This window comes from Scyliorhinus torazame, chromosome 8, assembly GCF_047496885.1.
Source record: "Scyliorhinus torazame isolate Kashiwa2021f chromosome 8, sScyTor2.1, whole genome shotgun sequence".
Lineage (NCBI taxonomy): Eukaryota > Metazoa > Chordata > Chondrichthyes > Carcharhiniformes > Scyliorhinidae > Scyliorhinus > Scyliorhinus torazame.
The window spans coordinates 153,214,415-153,239,958 of record NC_092714.1 but is presented as its reverse complement, the minus strand read 5'-3'; the positions used below and the strand labels follow the sequence as shown (position 1 = coordinate 153,239,958).

General features: G+C 51.0%; 1 protein-coding gene across 1 annotated transcript in view; it reads right to left on the bottom strand.

Moving 5' to 3' along the window:
- Positions 1-25,544, bottom strand: part of vwa8 (von Willebrand factor A domain containing 8) — a 625,928-nt gene that overhangs the window by 136,015 nt on the left and 464,369 nt on the right. The window contains exon 35 of the mRNA XM_072514383.1: positions 11,569-11,770. Within this exon, the coding sequence (XP_072370484.1) occupies positions 11,569-11,770 (202 nt within the window). The remainder of the gene's footprint in view (positions 1-11,568; positions 11,771-25,544) is intronic.

Below are 25,544 nucleotides of genomic sequence, written 5' to 3'. Positions count from 1 at the left end.
GAGTCAGGGGGCAGAGTTGAATATGGTAGCCATCACAAAGGAGAAAGTGCTAGAGAAACTAAGAGGTCTAAAAATTGATAATTCTCCGGGCCCAGACGGACTACATCCTAGAGTTCTAAAGGAGATAGCTGAAGAAATAGTGGAGGCGTTAGTTATGATCTTTCAAAAGTCACTGGAGTCAGGGAAAGTCCCAGAGGATTGGAAAATTGCTGTTGTAACCCCCCTGTTCAATAAGGGAATAAGAAAAAAGATGGAAAATTATAGGCCAATTATCCTAACCTCGGTTGTTGGCAAGATTCTATAATCCATCGTTAAGGATGAGATTTCTAAATTCTTGGAAGTGCAGGGTCGGATTAGGACAAGTCAGCATGGATTTAGTAAGGGGAGGTTGTGCCTGACAAACCTGGAATTAGAGTTCTTTGAAGAGATAACAAATAGGTTAGACCAAGGAGAGCCAATGGATGTTATCTATCTTGACTTCCAAAAGGCCTTTGATAAGGTGCCTCACGGGAGACTGCGGAGTAAAATAAGGGCCCATGGTATTCGAGGCAAGGTACTAACATGGATTGACGATTGGCTGTCAGGCAGAAGGCAGAGAGTTGGGATAAAAGGTTCTTTTTCGGAATGGCAACCGGTGACGAGTGGTGTCCCGCAGGGTTCAGTGATGGGGCCACAGCTGTTCTCTTTAGATATTAACGATCTAGATGACGGGACTGGGGGCATTCTGGCTAAGTTTGCCGATGATACAAAGATAGGTGGAGGGGCAGGTAGTATGGAGGAGGTGGGGAGGCTGCAGAAAGATTTAGACAGTTTAGGAGAGTGGTCCAAGCTTCCGGGTTGCGGCGATGCGGAGCTAAGCCGCGCGATTCGGCAGCTCCTGCGAAAATGGACTTTCGGGCCCGCTAACGGAGCCCCAACGGCATTTTTTTGAAAACCAACCCGTGGGGAAGGAAGGAGAAAGGTCCTCAACCAACCTGTATGGATCGGACCCGCAGCGAAATGGCAAAAAAAGCGGCCCTGGAGCAGCGAGAAGAAGGGGGAAAAAACAAAATGGCGGCGCCAACAGACAAAGAAGAGATGCAGGAGTTCCTCAAGTGCTGCTCTGAGGAGATGCGCAAGGAGATGGTGGCGCCTCTGCTGGCGATAATTGAAGGACTCAGAGCAACCCACCCAGAAAGCACCAGAAGTGAAGATCCAGGAGATCCAGGAAAAAGTGAACGTGAACGACGATGAGCTCGTGGGCCTGGCGGTGAGAGTGGAGCGGCACGAGGCGCTGCACAAGACGTGGGCGGGAAGACTCGAAGACCTGGAGAATAGGTCGAGGAGAAACAACTTGAGGATCCTGGGACTCCCAGAAGGAGTGGAGGGGGCCGATGCCGCGGCGTATGCGGGCACAATGATCGGGACGCTGATGGGTGTGGAGGCCCCCGCGGGATTGCTGGAGCTGGATGGGGCGCACCGAGTGCTTGCGAGGAAGCCCAAGGCAAATGAGCCGCCAAGGGCGATGGTGGTGAGATTTCACCGGTTTACGGACAGAGAGAGGGTCCTGAAATGGGCCAAGAGGGAACGGAGCAGCAAGTGGGACAATGCGGATATCAGAATATACCCGGATTGGAGCGCGGAGGTCGCTAAGCGGAGAGCGGGTTTCAACCGGGCCAAAGCGGTGCTGCATCGGAAAGGAGTGAAATTTGGAATGTTGCAGCCAGCGCGACTGTGGGTTACACATAATGGCCAACACCACTACTTCGAAACGCCCGAAGAGGCGTGGACCTTTATACTAGCTGAAAAATTGGACTCTAATTGAGGGTTTGTGTGGGAGGGGGGTGTTTGAGGGTTGAAGTATGACGGTTGTTGTACATAGGGGGTCAATCACGCACAGGAAATGTTATATGGGCTGGGGGAGAGAGACAAGGTCACGGCAGGAGGCGCCATGGGGGGCGGGGCAGGCTTTGGAAAGCGCGGGGTTTTCTTTCCCGCGCGCGGCAAGAAAGGCGGGAAGGGGAACAAAGGAATGTATATTGATTGGGAGATTCCCACACGGGGGGTCAAAGGGATGGCGGGGGAAGCCGTGGTCAGCAGGTGTCAGCTGACTTACGGCAGGGATATGGGGGGAGCAAAAAAGCTAGACGGGGATCTAACGAGGGGGAGGGGAGGGAGGGAAGAGGAGGGAAGGGGGGAGGGGGGGAAAAGGGTTGCTGCTGCACTGGCCGAAAGAGAACGGGACACAGAAGAGGTGGCTGGGACGGGGGTCCCCCGGCTGGGGGACTGGAGGGAGACGCGGACAAGGAACTGGCCCAGAAAATGAGATGGCTAGTCGGCCGGGGGTTGGGGGGGGGGGGAAGAGTCCCTCCAATCCGGCTGATAACATGGAACGTGAGGGGCCTGAACGGGCCGGTGAAGAGGGCTCGAGTGGGGCGCATTCCGGACCTGGAGGTAGGAGGACTGTTAATGGGAGGGGACTTTAATACAGTGCTGGACCCAGCACTGGACGGCTCCAGATCAAGGACGGGAAGGAGGCCGGCGGCGGCCAAGGTGCTCAGGGGTTTTATGGATCAGATGGGGGGAGTAGACCCATGGAGGTTTGCAAGACCGCAGGCCAGGGAATTTTCTTTTTGCTCCCACGTACATAAGGTTTACTCCCGGATAGATTTCTTTGTTCTGGGTAGGGCGCTTATTCCGAGAGTGGAGGGGACGGAGTATTCGGCCATAGCCGTGTCGGATCATGCCCCGCACTGAGTGGAAATGGGGCTGGGAGAGGAGAGGGACCAATGCCCGCTGTGGCGGTTGGACGTGGGACTGCTGGCTGATGAGGTGGTGTGTGGGAAGGTGGGGGGGTGCATTGAAAGGTACTTGGAGGCCAACGACAACGGGGAGGTGTGAGTGGGGGTAGTATGGGAGGCGTTGAAGGCGGTGGTCAGGGGAGAGCTGATCTCCATTAGGGCTCATAGGGAGAAGACAGAGGGCATGGAAAGGGAGAGGTTAGTGGGGGAGATCTTGCAAGTGGACAGGAGATACGCAGAGGCCCCGGAGGAAAGAGTACTCAGGGAACGGCGACGGCTCCAGACGGAGTTTGACCTACTGACACGGGCAAGGCGGAGGCACAATGGAGGAAGGCGCAGGGGGCGACCTATGAGTACGGGGAAAAGGCTAGTCGGATGCTGGCGCACCAGCTCCGTAAGAGGGCGGCAGCGAGGGAAATAGGGGGAATCAAAGATGGAAGGGGAGCCTAGGTTCGAAGTGCCATGAAAATAAATAAGGTATTCAAGGCCTTCTATGAAGAGCTGTACAGGTCCCAGCCCCAAGGGGGGGAAGGGGGGATGAGGCGATTTCTGGACCAGCTGGGGTTCCCGACGGTGGAGGAGCAGGAGGCGGTTGGTTTGGGAGCACCAATTGGGTTGGAGGAGCTGAGTAAGGGTTTGGGGAGCATGCAGGCGGGGAAGTCCCCGGGACCGGACGGATTCCCGGTGGAGTTCTATAGAAAATATGTGGACCTGTTGGCCCCGCTGCTAGTGAGGACCTTTAACGAGGCAAGAGAGGAGGGAACCCTGCCCCAGACAATGTCGGAGGCGACAATCTCCTTGATTCTTAAGCGAGACAAGGATCCACTGCAATGTGGATCGTACAGGCCGATATCGCTCCTCAATGTGGACGCTAAGTTATTGGCAAAAGTGCTGGCCACGAGGATTGAGGACTGTGTCCCGGGGGTGATTCATGAGGACCAGACGGGATTTGTAAAGGGCAGGCAGTTAAATACCAATGTGCGGCGGCTCTTAAACGTGATAATGATGACATCGGAGGAGGGAGAGGCGGAGATAGTGGCAGCTATGGCTGCGGAAAAAGCCTTTGACCGAGTAGAGTGGGAGTACCTCTTGGAGGTATTGCGCAGGTTTGGGTTCGGGGGAGGGTTTATTAGATGGGTTAAGCTCCTTTATAGCGCCCCGGTGGCGAGTGTAGTGACGAACCGGCGGAGGTCGGAGTACTTTCGGCTGTACCGAGGGACGAGGCAGGGGTGCCCCCTGTCCCCCTTGTTGTTTGCACTGGCAATCGAACCCTTGGCCATATCACTTAGGGAGTCCAAGAAATGGAGGGGAATAGTCCGCGGGGGAGAGGAGCTTCGGGTATCGCTATACGCGGATGACCTGCTGCAATATGTGGCGGACCCAATAGAGGGGATGGTGGAGGTCATGCAGACTCTGAAGGAGTTTGGGGAGTTCTTGGGCTACAAGCTTAATGTAGGGAAGAGTGAGCTTTTTGTATTACAGGTGGGGGACCAAGAAAGAGGGATAGGGGACCTACCGCTGAGGAGGCCGGAGAGGAGTTTTCAGTATCTGGGGATACAGGTGGCCAGAAGCTGGGGGGCCCTACATAACCTGAATTTGACGAGGTTGGTGGAGCAAATGGAGGAGGATTTTAAAAGATGGGACATGCTCCCGCTCTCGCTGGCGGGTAGGGTGCAGTCGGTCAAAATGGTGGTCCTTCCGAGGTTTTTGTTCGTGTTTCAGTGCCTCCCCATCGTGATCACCAAGGGCTTTTTCAAGAAAGTAGGTAGGAGTATTATGGGGTATGTGTGGGCAAATAAGACCCTGAGGGTTAGAAGAGGGTTCTTGGAACGCAACAGGGACCGAGGAGGGTTGGCTTTGCCAAACCTAGAGAGTTACTACTGGGCAGCAAACGTGGCGATGATCCGCAGGTGGGTCATGGAGGGAGAGGGGGCGGCATGGAAGAGGATGGAGATGGCGTCCTGTAAAGGAACGAGCCTGGGGGCATTGGTAACGGCACCGCTGCCGCTCTCGCCGACAAAACACACCACAAGCCCGGTAGTGGCGGCAATGCTAAGGATCTGGGGCCAGTGGAGAAGGCACAGGGGTGCAACGGGAGCATCGGTGTGGTCCCCGATCAGGGGTAACCACCGGTTTGTCCCGGGGAAGATGGACAGGGGGGTTCCAAGGCTGGCATCAGGCGGGGATTAGAAGAATGGGGGACCTGTTCATTGACGGGACATTTGCGAGCCAAGGGGCACTGGAGGAGAAATTTGAGTTACCCTCGGGAAACGCATTTAGATATCTGCAGGTGAGGGCTTTTGTGAGGCAACAGGTGAGGGAATTTCTGTTGCTCCCGGCACAAGAAGTTCAAGATAGGGTGATCTCGGGGGTATGGGTCGGGGAGGGCAAGGTGTCGGAAATATACCAAGAGATGAAAGAAGAGGGGGAAGCGCTAGTAGAAGAATTGAAAGGTAAATGGGAGGAGGAGCTGGGGGAGGAGATTGAGGAAGGGCTATGGGCTGATGCCCTGGGCAGGGTTAATACCGCCTCCTCGTGTGCCAGGCTCAGTCTGATACAATTTAAGGTAGTTCACAGAGCGCATTTGACGAGGGCGAGGCTGAGTAGGCTCTTTGGAGTAGAGGATAGATGTGAAAGATGTTCAGGGAGCCCGGCGAACCATGTCCATATGTTTTGGTCATGCCCGGCATTGGAGGGGTTCTGGAGAGGAGTGGCGGGAGTAATATCTCAGGTGGTGAAAGTCCGGGTCAAGCCAAGCTGGGGGCTAGCAATATTTGGAGTAGTGGATGAGCCGGGAGTACAGGAGGCGAAAGAGGCCGGAATTCTGGCCTTTGCATCCCTAGTAGCCCGACGAAGGGTCTTGCTATTGTGGAAGGAGGCGAAGCCCCCTAGCCTGGAGGCCTGGATAAACAACATAGCGGGGTTCAAAAAATTGGAGAGAATTAAGTTCGCTTTGAGAGGGTCTGCACAAGGGTTCTGCAGGCGGTGGCAACCGTTCCTAGAATACCTCGCGGAAGCTTGGAATATAAAAGCAGGGATGTACTTCTGAAGCTTTATAAAGCACTAGTTAGGCCCCATTTAGAATACTGAGAGCAATTTTGGGCCCCACACCTCAGGAAGGACATACTGGCACTGGAGCGGGTCCAGCGGAGATTCACATGGATGATCCCAGGAATGGTAGGCCTAACATACGTTGAACGTCTGAGGATCCTGGGATTATATTCATTGGAGTTTAGGAAGTTGAGGGGAGATCTAATAGAAACTTACAAGATAATGAATGGCTTAGATAGGGTGGACGTAGGGAAGTTGTTCCCCCGTGGAAGCTGCTAATGAGCAGGGGAGACTAGGACCCGGGGGCACAGGCTTAGAATAAATGGGAGTCACTTTAGAACGGAGATGAGGAGAAATTTCTTCAGCCAGAGAGTGGTGGGTCTGTGGAATTCATTGCCACAGAGGGCGGTGGAGGCCGGGACGTTGAGTGTCTTTAAGACAGAAGTTGATAAGTTCTTGATTTCTCAAGGAATTAAGGGCTATGGAGAGAGAGCGGGTAAATGGAGTTGAAATCAGCCATGATTGAATGGTGGAGTGGACTCGATGGGCCGAATGGCCTTACTTCCGCTCCTATGTCTTATGGTTTTATGGTCTTATGGTCATTAAGGTCCTTGTGGATAATATGGACCAGGGGCCTGTGATCCGTCTCAACTGTGAATGTCGGCAGGCCGTAAACATGGTCGTGAAACTTGAGAATGCCAGTGAAAAGGCCCAGGCATTCCTTCTCGATTTGTGCATACCTTTGTTCGGTGGGCGTCATGGCCCTTGATGCGTAGGCAACCGGTGCCCAGGATGAAGTGGCATCGCGTTGCAGTCGGACCGCACCAATGCCACCCTGGCTTGCATCTGTCGAGATTTTCGTTTCCCTGTCTGGGTCGGAAAATGCCAATTCGGGTGCAGTGGTGAGCTTGGCTATCAGCTCCAACCACTCTGCCTGATGGGCCGCCTTCCACTTGAAGGCAGTGGACTTCTTCACTAGGTTTAGTAGGGCCGTGGTGTGTGGGGCCATGTTTGGGATGAACTTGCTTAGAAAATTGACCATGCCCAGGAAGCACAATACCACCTTCTTGTCTTCCGGGACCTTCAGGGCTGCGATGGCCTTGACCTTGTCTGTGTCAGGGCACACGCCCTGCTGAGAGATCTGGTCTCCTAGGAACTTGAGTGTCGACATGCCAAAGCAACATTTGGCCCTGTTCAGCTTCAGGCCATTGGCGTGGACACGGCGGAATATCTGCTGGAGACGGGAAACATGCTCCTCAGGGGTCGTGGACCATATGATGACGTCGTCCACGTACACACGAACCCCTTCGATGCCCTCCATCATCTGCTCCATGATGCGATGAAATATCTCAGATGCCGAGACGATGCCGAACGGCATACGGTTAAAGCAGTACCTGCCAAACGGTGTGTTTAAAGTGCAGAGCTGGACTCATCCAGCTGGATTTGCCAGAATCCATGGGATGCATCTAACTTCATGAAAAACCGTGCATGTGCCATCTCACTGGTGAGTTCCTCCCACTTCGGGATGGGTAGTGTTCACGCATTATATTCTGGTTGAGATCCTTGGGATCAATGCAGATGCGCAGGTCTCCAGAGGGTTTTTTAACCACCACCATCGAGCTGACCCAGTCAGTCGGCTCGGTTACCCTGGAAATGATCTGCTGTTGCTGCAGCTCCTTGAGCTGTTCCTTCAGCGGAGCTGGGACCTGGCGTGGTGCATGGACCACTGGCTTGGTATCAGGTCGCAGTAGGATCTTGTACCGATATGGCAAAGTGCCCATCCCGTCAAACACATCTGGATACTGAGCGAGGATGTCGTCAATGCCAGCTTGAAGATCCACGCTGGAGGATGTTGTTGAATAAACCCGCTGCACCAGGTTTAGCTTTTTGCAGGCATGCGCGCCCAGTAGGGATGCCCTGTCCGGCTTGACAATTTCAAACCTTAGCTGTGCATGGGTACCCCGGTTGGAGAAGAGTAGATGGCAGGACCCCAGTGCCGTGATGGCATTACCGGTATAGTCCAGGAACTGCCAAGCTGCTGGAAGGACCTTGGGTGGCTTTTTGAAGCATTTGAAGTCTGCCTGTGAGAGGAGGTTGGCAGAAGCACCTGTGTCCAGCTTGAACTGGGTGGAGCAGCGGTTGACCTGCATCACGGCACGCCATTCGTCCTCCGAATGCACAGCGAGGATGGACTGAATGCGAGATGAGTTAGGTGTGGCATGTTCACGTGTGGTAATGATGCCCACTCGGTAGGCGGGCTCCAGGCACTCGTCCTCTGGATCCGTTGTACTGCCAGGGTCAGAATCCTGTAATCGTCGTTGCACATGCTGAACGCGCCGTCGTCGGAATTGGGAGCGCTGGCCTCTGACTGGTGGTGCAGACCTGTACAAGGCTGCATAGTGTCCAGGCTTCCCGCAGTTTGAACATCGCCTGACTCTTGCAGGACAGTGTCCCTTTAAGTGGGCGTTGCCACAGTTCGGGCAGGTCATGACGTTGGTGTTGTGACGCAGTGTACGTCGTCGCACATGCGGAGTGCGGTCGGCAGACGTCTGCACCATCGCAGTGTGGGTGTCGGCCGCTTTGTTGTCCCGTTCGCATCGCGCATGCGTGGGGCTCTGGGAAAAGCGCGCGAGATGGCCGCTGTCTTCAATGCTGAGGCGCTGCATCCGGGAGATGGCCTGCACACTCACTGCCTCGTGGGAGGCAAGATTCTCATTTTCAGCTGATTTGTATTGGGAATACCGATTTCTTGCGTGCTCATGTACTGTACATGTTTCAATCGCGACTGGCAGGGTCATATGCTTGATTTTTAAGAGCTGTTCTCTCAGAGGATCAGAGTGAACTCCAACACGATTTGGTCTCTGATCATGGAGTCAGCAATATCACCAAAGTTGCAGGACAGCGCTAGCAGGAGGAGACTAGTTAAGAAGGCATTGAAAGATTCATCTCTACCTTGAAGACGTTGTTTGAATATGTAGCGCTCAAAGTTTTCATTGGTGTCCACTTCACAGTGACTATCGAACTTGTCCAGGATGGTCTGAAACTTTGTCTTGTCCTGGCCTTCGGTGAAGTTAAACGAGTTGAAGAGTTCAATGGCTTGATCACCCGCTGTCGAGCGGAGAAGCGCGATCTTTCTTGCATCAGACGCACCCTCGAGGTCTGAGGCTTCGATGTACAGCAGAAACATTTGCTTGAATATCCGCCAGTTGGCACTGAGATTTCTGGAGGTCCTGAGCTGGTGAGGAGCCTGAATCTTCACCATGGTGCCAGGATACATTTGCTGGTCGTCACCGAACGCACTGAGGTAAGCCACCTTAAACTAGTAGTCTCCTGGTATCATGTTGTGTTAGGTACACTGGTCTAACACTGGCTGCAACTGGATGCAGCTTAGATCAGAAAGATACTCCAGACCTTGAAGTTAGTTCAATCAGGTTTATTGAACTAATAGCACCGTTCGCACAGTTCTCTGAGAGTTTGACTCTCTGCTAACTTAAGTGTAGTTACTCTGTCTGACTGAACCAGACTAGCTCTTAGCCATGTGGTGGAGGTGTGAGATTGTAACAATACCCTTGACTGAGTCTCCTGATGTTTTTTATAGTCAGATCCCATACCTGAGTGTCCTGCCTGCTTATTGGTCATGTCCTGTTCTCTGTGTCCATTAGCTGCTTGTCTGTATATCATTATGTGTGTGTCTGCATATCATGACAACACCCACAACCCAACAAGATCTACAGGGTAGGTGGATTGGCCACGCTAAATTGCCCCCTAATTGGAAAAATAATTGGGTACTCCAAATAAAAAATAAAAAATAGAGGCCAGAAGTCGTTGGGCAGATCTCCAGGTCAAGTAGACTGATGTTTTATCCATTTTTTAAGGACATGTTGCTGACTGAAGTGTATCTGCAATCTTGCAAAACATCTCTATTTCTCAAGCGTCAGTGTCTTCTCTGAGTGAGAAACTCAAATTCATATTTCAGAACAGAGAGAGAGAATCTAGGCTGACTTTCACAGGGTAGTACAGAGGGACCGCTGTATTGTCCAAGCTGACATGGTTCAGAATGCGAGAGATCTCATGGAACTCTTAGAAAAAGAGCAAGCAGCTCTCCCTGGTTAATATCCAATGACACCTGGTGGCACAGTGGTTAACACTGATACCTCACAGCACGAGGGACCTGGGTTCAATACCAATCTAGTTGACTGTTTATGTGGAGCTTGCACATTCTTCCCTTGTCTGGGTGGGTTTCCTCCAGGTGATCCGGTTTCCTCCCACAGTCCAAAGATGTGCAAGTTAGGTGGGGTTTCAGAGTTACGGGGATAGGGCGGGGGAGTGGGCCTAGGTAAGGTACTCTTTTGGAGGCTCGGTGCAGAGCCGATGGGCAAAATGGCCTCCTTCTGCACGATAGGGATTCTACGACAACTTTCATTTATTTATACCTCTCTTAACCAAAGTCACTGAACCAGATAATTTGGTCATTATCTCATTGCTGTTTCTGGGCATGTCCTGTTTTCTTAGAATAGTGACTATACTTCAAAATAATTTCAGTGACTGATAAGAACCGCAGGATGTCATAACCATGTAAAGGTGCTCTCTTAATGAAATGTCTGTTGTTCATGTTCAGCAGCAGGATTAATTTCGACAGCTACCATTTAATTTTTAAAAATTAATTGGTTCTGGAGGAAACTGAACAGCTGCTGTCATTCAAAAGAGTCCACAGTTAAACACAATGGGATCACACGACAGTAGGTGTGTGAAAGTTGGAGCACGGGCCAAAGACATTGGGCTGGATTCTCCGCAGCCCGACGCCGAAATTGGGGCCGGCGCAGGGGCATGGAAACGGGGCCGGAGCCGGTGCCCCACTGCCGAGCACCTACCTGGGGCCATTGATGTTACTGGAGGCCTGCTCTGCCATTCTCTGTCCCAGACCGGCCGAAGTCTCGACGATGTGGATCTAATGTGGTCCAGCCGGTAGGGAAACTAACGTGGCGGCTGCCCTGGTCGGGGTCGGGCCGATCGGAGGGCAGAGGGGCCTTGTACGCGGCCAGGAAATGTTTGTGCGGGCGGTCAGGGTCGGGCGTGCTGCCGATCATGGGGTTTATTTTGAGGGTCCAGCTCTGTGGTCCGAGTGAGCATGCACGGCCTCCGATCCGGAAGTGCGGGGGCCCATATCTGCCGCAAAAGCTGCTAGATTTACGGTGGGTCCCTGCTAGCCTCCTGCAGGGCGAGGAATATGTGGCCCTTTCACGTCAGTTTTTCTGGCGAGAAAGTCCACAGTTCTGACGCTGGCCTGGGGACATAGTCCCAATAACGGAGAATCCAGCCCATTGGCTTTCGTCTTGTCAAATCTTCAGCTGGAAGATAATGCAGCCCATTCAAAATGTAGTACTGAAGCTAGTGGAGATGTAATGAAAGGTGGGAGGAAGCATAGAAAGGAGTCATCAGCATCCATTTAGGACCTCACCCCACGTAGGTGGATGATGTTACTAATGGACATCGTGCACTTGAGGAACATGATGGAGCCATGGGGAGCTCCCAAGGCACCAGTGTGGGGAGCTGAATAAAAAGCTATTGCTGGAGATACAATGCTCTACAACTGGAAGGGGAGGCATTGGAGGAAAATGGTGTGATCACCTGTGTTCAAATCTTTATCCTTTCATGAGATGTGGGCAGCATTTGTTGCCCGAGATGATAATGCCTCTCTTTAAAGGGACTGTATGAAGAACCTCAGCACCACACTAACCTTTTGGGTAGATTTCGCTGATGGGCACTTGTCCAGTAGCAACAGCACGAATCACTTGGTTTGCTCCTGTCAGAGTTATGCAGTTGGTTTGTTTCACATTTCTAGACTGATAGCTCCCACTGAAGAACTTATCCCTTGTGGAGCCAGCACCAGTACTGTCCACTGGAGTCCTTCGTTTCCACAGATACACCTCATTGGTAGACTGCAGGGGCACATTTCAGTGTTAGGTAACCCAACATTTAAATCAACAAAAAGATAATTACTAAAAAGCAAACCAAAAATGTTGGGCAAGAGATTTATTCTGTGTGTGCACTTGTCAAAACAGGTATTTGCTGCAATTTCTTTCAACTGATAAATAACGAACACAAGGAGGAAAAGCAAATGGATGGATTTGCAGAGAGGAGGAAAAAGGCCAGGATAACAGCATGACTACAAATCATGGAAACATCAGCTCTCCAACTCGTTTCTCATTGAGCTGCCTTCCAAACTGTACTGTTTGAAGTTTGTATGCATGTGAACAGCACTACCAGGTTAAATAAATTCCTATTCAAGGACTGAGCATCAGTAAAAGTGGGTTGGGATGAATGGGCTTTATGGTCAGTAGTATTGGGCAGGATGAGTGGTGCGATTGGGTGTGTTGGATGGGTTGAATGGTGGGGTCGGAAGGTTGGATGGGCTGAGTGGTAGAGTAGGACAGGTTGAATGGGCTGACTGGTGGGATTGGATAGGCTGGTGGAATGAGTGGTGAAGTAGGTTGGGTTGGATGGGGTAGGATGGGCTGAGTGGTGGGGTAGGATGGGCTGAGTGGTGGGGTAGGATGGGCTGAGTGGTGGGGTAGGATGGGCTGAGTGGTGGGGTAGGATGGGCTAAATGGTAGGGTAGGATGGGCTGAGTGGTGGTGTAGGATGGGCTGAGTGGTGGGGTAGGATGGGCTGAGTGGTGGGGTAGGATGGGCTGAGTGGTGGGGTAGGATGGGCTGAGTGGTGGGGTAGGATGGGCTGAGTGGTGGGGTAGGATGAGCTGAATGGTGTAGGATGGGCTGAGTGGTGGGGTAGGATGGGCTGAATGGTGGGGTAGGATGGGCTGAGTGTTGGGGTAGCATGGGCTGAGTGGTGGGGTAGGATGGGCTGAGTGGTGGGGTAGGATGGGCTGAGTGGTGGGGTAGGATGGGCCGAGTGGTGGGGTAGGATGGGCTGAATGGTGGGGTAGGATGGGCTGAGTGGTGCGGTAGGATGGGCTGAATGGTGTAGGATGGGCTGAGTGGTGCGGTAGGATGGGCTGAATGGTGTAGGATGGGCTGAGTGGTGGGGTAGGATGGGCTGAGTGGTGGGGTAGGATGGGCTGCGTGGTGGGGTAGGATGGGCTGAGTGGTGGGGTAGGATGGGCTGAGTGGTGGGGTAGGATGGGCTGAGTGGTGGGGTAGGATGGGCTGAGTGGTGGGGTAGGATGGGCTGAGTGGTGGGGTAGGATGGGCCGAGTGGTGGGGTAGGATGGGCCGAGTGGTGGGGTAGGATGGGCTGAATGGTGGGGTAGGATGGGCTGAGTGGTGCGGTAGGATGGGCTGAATGGTGTAGGATGGGCTGAGTGGTGCGGTAGGATGGGCTGAATGGTGTAGGATGGGCTGAGTGGTGGGGTAGGATGGGCTGAGTGGTGGGGTAGGATGGGCTGCGTGGTGGGGTAGGATGGGCTGAGTGGTGGGGTAGGATGGGCTGAGTGGTGGGGTAGGATGGGCTGAGTGGTGGGGTAGGATGGGCTGAGTGGTGGGGTAGGATGGGCTGAGTGGTGGGGTAGGATGGGCTGAGTGGTGGGGTAGGATGGGCTGAGTGGTGGGGTAGGATGGGCTGAGTGGTGGGGTAGGATGGGCTGAGTGGTGGGGTAGGATGGGCTGAGTGGTGGGGTAGGATGGGCTGAGTGGTGGGGTAGGATGGGCTGAGTGGTGGGGTAGGATGGGCTGAGTGGTGGGGTAGGATGGGCTGAGTGGTGGGGTACGATGGGCTGAGTGGTGGGGTAGGATGGGCTGAGTGGTGGGGTAGGATGGGCTGAGTGGTGGGGTAGGATGGGCTGAGTGGTGGGGTAGGATGGGCTGAGTGGTGGGGTAGGATGGGCTGAGTGGTGGGGTAGGATGGGCTGAGTGGTGGGGTAGGATGGGCTGAGTGGTGGGGTAGGATGGGCTGAGTGGTGGGGTAGGATGGGCTGAGTAGTGGGGTAGGATGGGCTGAGTGGTGGGGTAGGATGGGCTGAGTGGTGGGGTAGGATGGGCTGAGTGGTGGGGTAGGATGGGCTAAGTGGTGGGGTAGGATGGACTGAGTGGAGGCAGGTTGGGCTTGAATATTGGGTAAGATTGGAAGACAGGTTTGGGGTTGGGGTGAATGACCTTCTCATTTCTATATTTTTACATTTTCTGTTACATCTCTAATTTGGTAAGAGTCTGCCGAATTCCACATCACAAACCTGAGTCAGACAATAAACCTGCCAGCTCAGTGCAACACATTGTATTAAAATCCAACTAATTTCTTTAAAAAATATATATTTTTATTCAAGGCATTTTCATACATACAAACAGAATCAGAACAACCAAACGTCTCAATAAACAACCAACACCAACTGCCCTCTCCTGCTCCCGATGCCATCACCATCCCACACCCCACCTTCCCAATTTTAATCCCCTTACCCCATCAACCTTCCCCGCTGACCTCTCAAAACTCCTTAAAGAAATCAATAAATGGCTTCCACCTCCGGGTGATCCCATCGACTGACCCCCTGAAGGCAAACTTTGCCTTCTCCAACCTCTGGAATTCCACTAGGTCGCTCACCCACACCCCCGCTTTTGGCGGCTCCGAGTCCTGCCGCCTGAGCACGAACTGTCTCGGGCTATCAGGGAGGCAAAGACCAAAACATTAGCCTCTCTCACCCCCTGGACACACGGGTCTCTCGCCAACCCAAATATCGCCACATCTGGACTCGGGACCACCTCCATCCCTGAACCCCTGCCAGATCTCCCTCAATCTTGGTCATGCCCAGAACATGTGGATGCGATTTGCCCCCCACCCCCACATGCGAACCACCCACACCTATCCTTCACCCCCTCAAAGCACCTACTCATCCTCGCCACCATCATATGAGCCCTGTGCACCACTTTCAACAGGATGAGCCCTAGCCTCGCACATGGCGAGGATGCGTTCACCCTCAGCAAGGCCTCTGCCCATGCCTCGGCCCCCATCTCCCCTCCCTGCACCTCCTCCCACTTGCGCTTAAAGTCCCCCACCAGAGCTCCCTCCCACTCCACCACGCCTTATAGACATCCGACCCCTTCCCCTCCCCTATTTTGTTCCTCGACAACACTTTGTCCTGCAACCCCAGGGGCGGCAGCAGCCCAGGAAAGAACGGCATCTCTTTCCCTACAAAGCCCTGAACCTGCAGATACCTAAAACCATTCCCCTGGGCAACTTGGATCCTTCCTCCAGGTCCTCCAACTTCGCAAATTTGCCACCATAAACAGATCGCCAAGGTGCTCAATCCCTGCCTGCCACCACCCCCGAAACCTCACATCCAGCCCTGCCAGTGCAAACCTATGGTTATCACAGATCGATGCCCATGCCGAGGCACCCTCCAGCCCCAGATACTGCCGCCACTGCTCCAGACCCTTAGGGCCGACACCACCATTGGGCTCACGGAGTAACTGACAGTAGAGGCACCAACACAAAGCCCTTAAACATGTACCCCTACACGATGCCGCCTCCATCCGTTCCCACACCGACCCCTCCCCCGTGGCCCACTTCCTAACCATAGCGATATTCGCCACCTAGTAGTAATTCATCATATTTGGTAGTGCCAGCTCCGCCCCCTCACCCGTACTCCAAGAAAGCCCGCCCTCACAAATCCAGAGATCAGCGCACTGACCTTCTTAAAAAAACGACTCAGGGACAAAGATTGGGAAGTTCTGAAACACAAACAGAAACCTTGGCAGCAGCATCATTTTTACTGTCTGCATCTGCCCTGCCAGCGACAGCACATCCCACTTCTTAAAGTCCGCCCTCATAAAACACGTCCCCACCACCCTAAACGGCAACTCCCCTAGAGTCCTTTCCTGCCCTCTAGTGTCAATCAGGAACACCTTGCTTTTCCCCATATTCAACTTGTATCCCGAGAGTCAGCCAAACTCCCCCAAGATCCCCATGATGTGTATGATACTACCCTCTGGCCCACCGGGTCCGAAATATACAGCAGCAGGTCATCTGCATACAATGAGACCCTGTGCTTGATGTCCTCCCCGCCCGCTCAATCCCCCTCTAGTCCTTCGACGCCCTTAGCACAATTGCCAGCGGCTCTATTGCCAAGGCAAAGAGCAACGGGGAGAGCCGGCTCCCCTGCCTTGTCTCACGATGCAGCCTGAAGTACATCAAACTCACTTGGTTCGTCCACACGCTCGCAAACAGCCGGACCCAGTCCACAAACCTCTGACCGAACCCAAACCGCCCCAGCACCTCCAGCAAATACGCCCACTCCACCTGATCAAACGCCTTCTCCTCTTCCATCGCCACCACTACCTTCACCCCTTCCCCTCCAAAGGCATCACGATTACATTGGGTAGTGTCCTCTCGTTCGCCGACAATTGCCTCCCCTTCACAAAACCCATTTGATCTTCACCTATCACCCCGGGACACAGTCCTCGATTTGTGAAGCCTACATCTTCACCAACAACCTGGCGTCCTCGATTTGTGAAGCCTACATCTTCACCAACAACCTGGCGTCCACATTCAATAATGATATCGCACGGTACAACCCACACTGCTTCGGATCCTTATCTTTCTTTAAAATCAAGGAAATGGAAGCCTGCGACAATGAAGAGGGGAGTTTCCCCCTCTCCCTTGCTTCACTATAAGCCCCCACAAGAGTGCCCCAAACTTTTTATGGAACTCTACCAGGTGCCCATCCGGCCCTGGGGTCTTCCCTGCCTGCATTGCCCCCATACTCTCCATCACAGTGAAAACAGCGAGAGGAGAGTGAGCCGGGACAGTGAAAACAGCGCGAGAGGAGAGAAAGCCGGGACAGTGAAAACAGCGCGAGTGGAGAGAGAGCGGGAGATTGAAAACAGCACGAGAGGAGAGAAAGCCGGGACAGTGAAAACAGCGCAAGAGGAGAGTGAGCCGGGACAGTGAAAACAGCGCGAGAGGAGAGAAAGCCGGGACAGTGAAAACAGCGCGAGAGGAAAGCCGGGACAGTGAAAACAGCGCGAGAGGAGAGTGAGCTGGGACAGTGAAAACAGCGCAAGAGGAGAGAAAGCCGAGACAGTGAAAACAGCGCGAGAGGAGAGAAAGCCGGGACTTTGAAAACAGCGCAAGAGGAGAGAAAGCCGGGACATTGAAAACAGCGCGAGAGGAGAGAAAGACGGAGATTGAAAACAGTGCGAGAGGAGAGAAAGCCGGGACATTGAAAACAGCGCGAGAGGAGAGAAAGCCGGGAGATTGAAAACAGTGCGAGAGGAGAGAAAGCCGGGACATTGAAAACAGTGCGAGAGGAGAGAAAGCCGGGAGATTTAAAAAGCGCGGGAGATTTAAAAAGCGCGGGAGGAAAGAGAGCCGGGACATTGAAAACAGCGCGAGAGGAGAGAGAGCCAGGAGATTTAAAAAGCGCGGGAGATTTAAAAAGCGCGGGAGCTGCGAGTCAGAGCGGAGATTTTAAAAGATCGCGGCCTAGTTTCGGGAGCCGTTCGGAGGAGGAGGAGCAGTCTCTGTCAGGGAGAGAACCTGAGAACATCTAAGACACTCAGAAGGTAAGAAGGTAAGTAAGTGATTTTTATTCATTTTTACTTTTATACCTTTTTCAAATTGTGTCGGGGGGAAACAGAAAAGCTGTGACCTGAGTGGCTGGTTGGGAATCTACACGAAATTAAAAAAATTAAGCATTGGTAACTAATTAAACATAATTACTTAATTATAATTTAGAGGGGTATCTAAGCCAGAGATCGGAGAGTACTATATTTAGCTTCCGCATTTATATTAGAAATCTAGTGCTAGGAAACAGATAGTTAACAGTAACTTAAAAAAAATATATATATAAATTTTTTTTAAAAACTTTTAATTTTAATTAATTGACGCAATGTCAGTTAGAGGGGTACAGTGCTCTGACTGTGAGATGTGGCAGGTCCGGGAGGCTTCCAGCGTCCCGGATGGCTTCATCTGCAGAAAGTGCACCCAACTGGAGCTCCTCACAGACCGCATGGTTTGGTTGGAGCAGCAATTGGATGCACTTAGGAGCATGCAGGTGGCTGAAAGCGTCATAGATCGCAGTTATATAAATGTGGTCACACCCAAGGTGCAGGCAGAGAAATGGGTGACCACCAGAAAGGGCAGGCAGTCAGTGCAGGAATCCCCTGTGGTTGTCGCCCTCTCGAACAGGTATACCCCTTTGGATACTGTCGGGGGGGATAGCCTATCAGGTGAAAACAGCAGCAGCCAGAGCAGTGGCACCACGGCTGGCTCTGATGTTCAGAAGGGAGGGTCAAAGCGCAGAAGAGCAATAGTAATAGGGGACTCTATAGTCAGGGGCACAGATAGGCACTTCTATGGATGTGAAAGAGACTCCAGGATGGTATGTTGCCTCCCTGGTGCCAGGGTCCAGGATGTCTTCGAACGGGTAGAGGGCATCCTGAAGGGGGAGGGCAAACAGGCAGAGGTCGTTGTAAATATTGGTACTAACGACATAGGAAGGAAGGGGCATGAGGTCCTGCAGCAGCAGTTCAGAGAGCTAGGCAGAAAGTTAAAAGACAGGACCTCGAGGGTTGTAATCTCGGGATTACTCCCTGTGCCACGTGCCAGTGAGGCTAGAAATAGGAAGATAGAGCAGCTAAACACATGGCTAAACAGCTGGTGTAGGAGGGAGGGTTTCCGTTATCTGGACCACTGGGAGCTCTTCCTGGGCAGGTATGACCTATATAAGGACGGGTTGCATCTAAACTGGAGAGGCATAAACATCCTGGCCGTGAGGTTTGCTAGTGTCACACGGGAGGGTTTAAACTAGTATGGCAGGGGGGTGGGCACGGGAGCCATAGGTCAGAAGGTGAGAGCATTGAGGGAGAACTAGGGAATAGGGACAGTGGGGCTCTGAGGCAGAGCAGACAGGGAGAGGTTGCTGAACACAGCGGGTCTGGTGGCCTGAAGTGCATATGTTATAATGCAAGAAGTATTACGGGTAAGGCAGATGAACTTAGAGCTTGGATTAGTACTTGGAATTATGATGTTGGTGCCATTACAGAGACGTGGTTGAGGGAAGGGCAGGATTGGCAGCAAAACGTTCCAGGGTTTAGATGTTTCAGGCAGGATAGAGGGGGCTGTAAAAGGGGTGGCGCTACTGGTTAGGGAGAATATCACAGCTGTACTGCGGGAGGACACCTCAGAGGGCAGTGAGGCTATATGGGTAGAGATCAGGAATAAGAAGGGTGCAGTCACAATGTTGGGGGTTTACTACAGGCCTCCCAACAGCCAGCAGGAGATAGAGGAGCAGATAGGTAGACAGATTTTGGAAAAGAGTAAAAACAACAGGGTTGTGGTGATGGGAGACTTCAACTTCCCCAATATTGACTGGGACTCACTTAGTGCCAGGGGCTTAGACGGGGCGGAGTTTGTAAGGAGCATCCAGAAGGGCTTCTTAAAACAATATGTGGACAGTCCAACTAGGGAAGGGGCGGTACTGGACCTGGTATTGGGGAATGAGCCCGGCCAGGTGGTAGATGTTTCAGTAGGGGAGCATTTCAGGAACAGTGACCACAATTCAGTAAGTTTTAAAGTGCCGGTGAACAAGGATAAGAGTGGTCCTAGGATGAATGTGCTAAATTGGGGGAAGGCTAATTATAACAATATTAGGCGGGAACTGAAGAACATAGATTGGGGGCGGATGTTTGGGGGCAAATCAACATCTGACATGTGGGAGGCTTTCAAGTGTCAGTTTAAAGGAATTCAGGACCGGCATGTTCCTGTCAGGAAGAAGGATAAATACGGCAATTTTCGGGAACCTTGGATAACGAGAGATATTGTAGGCCTCGTCAAAAAGAAAAAGGAGGCATTTGTCAGGGCTAAAAGGCTGGGAACAGACGAAGCCTGTGTGGAATACAAGGAAAGTCGGAAGGAACTTAAGCAAGGAGTCAGGAGGGCTAGAAGGGGGTCACGAAAAGTCATTGGCAAATAGGGTTAAAGAAAATCCCAAGGCTTTTTATACGTACATAAAAAGCAAGAGGGTAGCCAGGGAAAGGGTTGGCCCACTGAAGGATAGGCAAGGGAATCTATGTGTGGAGCCGGAGGAAATGGGCGAGGTACTAAATGAATACTTTGCATCCGTATTCACCAAAGAGAAGAAATTGGTAGATGTTGAGTTTGGAGAAGGGTGTGTAGATAGCCTGGGTCACATTGAGATCCAAAAAGACGAGGTGTTGGGTGTCTTAAAAAATATTAAGGTAGATAAGTTCCCAGGGCCTGATGGGATCTACCCCAGAATACTGAAGGGGGCTGGAGAGGAAATTGCTGAGGCCTTGACAGAAATCTTTGGATCCTCACTGTCTTCAGGTGATGTCCCGGAGGACTGGAGAATAGCCAATGTTGTTCCTCTGTTTAAGAAGGGTAGCAAGGATAATCCAGCGAACTACAGGCCGGTGAGCCTTACTTCAGTGGTAGGGAAATTACTGGAGAGAATTCTCGGGACAGGATCTACTCCCATTTGGAAGCAAATGGACGCATTAGTGAGAGGCAGCATGGTTTTGTGAAGGGGAGGTCATGTCTCACTAACTTGATAGAGTTTTTCGAGGAGGTCACGAAGATGATTGATGCAGGTAGGGCAGTGGATGTTGTCTATATGGACTTCAGTAAGGCCTTTGACAAGGTCCCTCATGGGAGACTAGTACAAAAGGTGAAGTCACACGGGATCAGGGGTGAGCTGGCAAGGTGGATACAGAACTGGCTAGGTCATAGAAGGCAGAGAGTAGCAATGGAAGGATGCTTTTCTAATTGGAGGGCTGTGACCAGTGGTGTTCCACAGGGATCAGTGCTGGGACCGTTGCTGTTTGCAGTATATATAAATGATTTGGAGGAAAATGTAACTGGTCTGATTCGTAAGTTTGCATACGACACAAAGGTTGGTGGAATTGCGGATAACGATGAGGACTGTCAGAGGATACAGCAGGATTTAGATTGTTTGGAGACTTGGGCGGAGAGATGGCAGATGGAGTTTAATCCAGACAAATGTGAGGTAAGCATTTTGGAAGGTCTAATGCAGGTAGGGAATATACAGTGAATGGTAGAACCCGCAAGAGTATTGAAAGTCAAAGAGATCCATGAGTACAGGTCCACAGGTCACTGAAAGGGGCAACACAGGTGGAGAAGGTAGTCAAGAAGGCATACGGCATGCTTGCCTTCATTGGCCGGGGCATTGAGTATAAGAATTGGCAAGTCATGTTGCAGCTGTATAGAACCTTAGTTAGGCCACACTTGGAGTATAGTGTTCAATTCTGGTCGCCACACTACCAGAAGGATGTGGAGGCTTTAGAGAGGGTGCAGAAGAGATTTACCAGAATGTTGCCTGGTATGGAGGGCATTAGCTATGAGGAGCGGTTGAATAAACTCGGTTTGTTCTCACTGGAACGAAGGAGGTTGAGGGGCGACCTGATAGAGATCTACAAAATTATGAGGGGCATAGACAGAGTGGATAGTCAGAGGCTTTTCCCCGGTGTAGAGGGGTCAATTACTAGGGGGCATAGGTTTAAGGTGAGAGGGGCAAGGTTTAGAGTAGATATACGAGGCAAGTTTTTTTACGCAGTGGGTAGTGGGTGCCTGGAACAAATACATGAATAGGATGGGAATAGAGGGATACGGACCCAGGAAGTGTAGAAGATTGTAGTTTAGTCGGGCAGCATGGTCGACACGGGCCTGGAGGGCCTGTTCCTGTACTGTACATTTCTTTGTTCTTTGTTTGTTTGATACTCTCCCTCACCTCCTTAGATATCCACGGTCAATTTTTCCCCTTTCTACCGTCTTTCTTTTTTGTCGGTATGAAGCTTTCCTGAACACTGTGAAAGATCGCTCGGAAGGTTCTCCACTGTTCCTCAACTGCTTCATCGTGAAGTCTTTGCTCCCAGTCTACCTTAGCTAGTTCTTCTCTCATCCCATTGTAATCGCCTTTGTTTAAGCACAAAACACTAGTGTTTGATTTTACCTTCTCACCCTCCATCTGTATTTTAAATTCCACCATATAGTGGTCGCTCCTTCCAAGAGGATCCCAAACTATGAGATCATTAATCAATCCTGCCTCATTACACAGGACCAGATCTAAGACCGCTTGTTCCCTTGTAGGTTCCATTACATACTGTTCCAGGAAATTATCCCAGACACATTCTATAAACTCCTCCTCAAGGCTGCCTTTACCAACCTGGTTAAACCAATCGACATGCAGATTAAAATCTCCCATGATAACCGCTGTACCATTTCTACATGCATCCGTTATTTCTTTGCTTATTGCCTGCCCTACCATCCTGTTACTATTTGGTGGCCTATAGACTACTCCTATCAGTGACCTTTTCACGTTACTATTCCTGATTTCCACCCAAATTGATTCAACCTTGTCCTCCATAGCACCAATATCATCCCTTACTATTGCCCGGATGCCATCCTTAAACAACAAAGCTACACCACCGCCCTTACCATCCATTCTATCCTTTCGTATAGTCTGACACCCTTGGATATTTAACTCCCAGTCGTGACCATCTTTTAACCATGTTTCAGTAATGGCCACTAAATCATAGTCATTCACGATGATTTGCGCCATCAACGCATTCACCTTATTCTGTGTATTACGAGCATTCAGGTAAAGTACCTTATGCTGTTTTTTATGTCTTTGTTATGAATCCTAACACCTTGATCAGTAACTTTTCGCAAATTATTTTTCCTCTTACCCTTTCTCCTAATTTTCCTTGTCTTTGAACCCATATCTCTATATAATAACCTGTCACGTAACCTGCTGCCTTGCTCTCCATTAACCATTATACTGTCCATACCTTTACCCTTCCCTTCCCCCCAACTTGTGACCAACCTATTTATCCTATTTGCTAGAACACTGGTCCCAGAATGGTTCAGGTGAAGACCGTCCCAACGGTACAGGTCCCTCCTGCCCCAGTACTGATGCCAATGTCCCATGAAATGGAATCCCTCTTTTCCGCACCACTCCTTTAGTCACGTGTTAACTTGCCTAATTTTCTCAACCCTATGCCAATTGGCACGTGCCTCGGGTAGTAATCCAAAGATTGTAACCCTGGAGGACCTGTTCTTTAATTTAGTCCCTAGTGTTTGATAATCCCCAAACAGGTCCTCTTTCCTAGTCTTACCTATGTTGTTAGTCCCAACGTGGACCACAACAACTGGATCCTCCCCCTCCCTCTCCAAAATCCTTTCAAGCCGATCAGAGATGTCCCTCACCCTGGCACTGGGCAGGCAACATACCATGCGGGACTCACGATCTGGCTTACAAAGGATGCCATCAATCCCCCTAATTATAGAATCCCCTACAACTACCACTTGTCTTTTTGTTCCCCCCTCTTGAATGGCTTCCTGTACCACGGTGCAGTGGTCAGTCAACGCATCCTCCCTACAGCCCTCTTCCTCATCCACACAGGGAGCAAGTACCTCATACCTGTTGGACAAGGTCAAGGGCTGAGGCTCCTCAACTCAGGATCCCCCTATCTGCCTCCCTTGCAGTCACACCACTCTGTCCCTGACCACTGACCGAATTAACAGTACTTATTCTACCGGGTGTGACTGCCTCCTGAAACAAAGCGTCCAGGTAATTTTCCCCCTCCCTGATGTGCCGCAGTGTGTGCAGCTCGGTCTCCAGCTCATCAATTCTGAGCCGAAGTTCCTTGAGCAGCCAACATTTGCTGCAGATGTGGTCACTGACGGTCTTAATGGGATCCACCAGTTCCATCATCATACAGCAGCACATCACCTGTCCAGCCATATTCAACTAGTTAATTAATTTAAATAATTTAAAAAAAACTTTTTTTAATAGAACCTCAAGGATAAACCCGAACACCACAAAAACACAGCCCTCTCTCGCCACTCACCCAAACTCAGTCACTCACCTAAACTCAGATGCACTCTGTTCCAATCAGCACTCGGTCACTCACCTAAACTCAGATGCACTCTGTTCCAATCAGCACTCGGTCACTCACCTAAACTCAGATGCACTCTGTTCCAATCAGCACTCCGTGTCTAAAGGCACTCCTGCCACACCTTTTGTACCCTGCCTGATTTCCAATGAGCCAATAGGCCTGCTCCAGGAAGTGAAGTCTCTTTTAAATATGCGGTCACTTCTCCCAGCAGCCCTGCAGCCTGTGGCCTGCTCCAGGAACTGAAGTCTCTTTTAAATATGCACTCACCTCTCCCAGCAACCCTGCAGCCTGTGGCCTGCTCCAGGAACTGAAGTCTCTTTTAAATATGCACTCACCTCTCCCAGCAACCCTGCAGCCTGTGCTGTAATTAATGGGAGGAGCCAGGTGCAGACCGTTCACAGTCGGATTTCTTAGACAGAAGGATTTGCAGGCTGTTTCTGAAGGGGTCGCTCTCTCTCCAAGCAGTCTTTCCAAGAAATCACGAAATAAGAGTACAGAAGTAATCTGTATTGTCAACTTTATTTATATGTGGCCTTTGATCTGTAATGGGATTTGCTTAATTGGAAATGGAGAAGGTATAAGTTGGTGGTTAAAGTGTTGCCCTGTTTTCTTTACAATTGTTTAACTGTTGATTGTAGATCTATTTCCTGTGATGTTAATTGGTTAATACGGTGTTAATAATAAAGTTTGTTTTAACATAAAAATCCTTATTTGTCAGTGGAATCACTTCAGGAGCGATGTATCCTTTCCTCACAGTTTTACAAATTGAAAAATTGTTGAGGTCTCATCTGGTTTTCCAACATAAATTGGGATCTGGTCCGGTACAACAACAATCTCTCCCTCAACGTCAGGAAACTAAGGAAATTCAGCATGTCCACATCGACTCTTATCAATGTTTACAGATTCACCATAGAAAACATCCTGTCTGGCTGCATCACAGCCTGGTATAGCAACTGCTCGACTGTAAGAAACTACGGCGAGTCGTGAACACAGCCTAGTCCATCACACAAACCAGCTGCCCATCCATTGACTCTACACCTCCCGCTGCCTTGGGAAAGGGGGGAGCATAATCAAAGACCCCTCTCACCCGGGTTATTCTCTCTTCCAACTTCTTCCATCGGGCAGGAGAATCAAAACACTGAGAACACGCACTAACAGGTTCAAAAACAGCTTCTTCTCCGCTGTTGCCAGACTTCTGAATGACCCTCTTATGGACTGAACTGATCTCTTCACACATCATCTCTACCGAGTAGTACTACATGCCATATGCTCACCTGAGCATAAGACGTTTACCAAAGAAGTGGAATCTCTTATTAAAAGGAAGAAGGAGGCCTATGTGAAGATGAGGTGTGACGTTTCAGTTGGGGCGATGGATAGTTACAAGGTAGCGAGGAAGGATCTAAAGAGAGAGCTAAGACGAGCAAGGAGGGGACATGAGAAGTATTTGGCAGGTAGGATCAAGGAAAACCCAAAAGCTTTCTATAGGTATGTCAGGAATAAAAGAATGACTAGGGTAAGAGTAGGACCAGTCAAGGACAGGGGTGGGAAGTTGTGTGTGGAGTCTGAAGAGATAGGCGAGATACTAAATGAATATTTTTCGTCAGTATTCACTCAGGAAAAAGATAATGTTGTGGAGGAGAATGCGGAGACCCAGGCTATTAGAATAGATGGCATTGACGTACGTAGGGAAGAGGTGTTGGCAATTCTGGACAGGCTGAAAATAGATAAGTCCCCGGGGCCTGATAGGATTTATCCTAGGATTCTCTGGGAGGCCAGGGAAGAGATTGCTGGACCTTTGGCTTTGATTTTTATGTCATCATTGGCTACA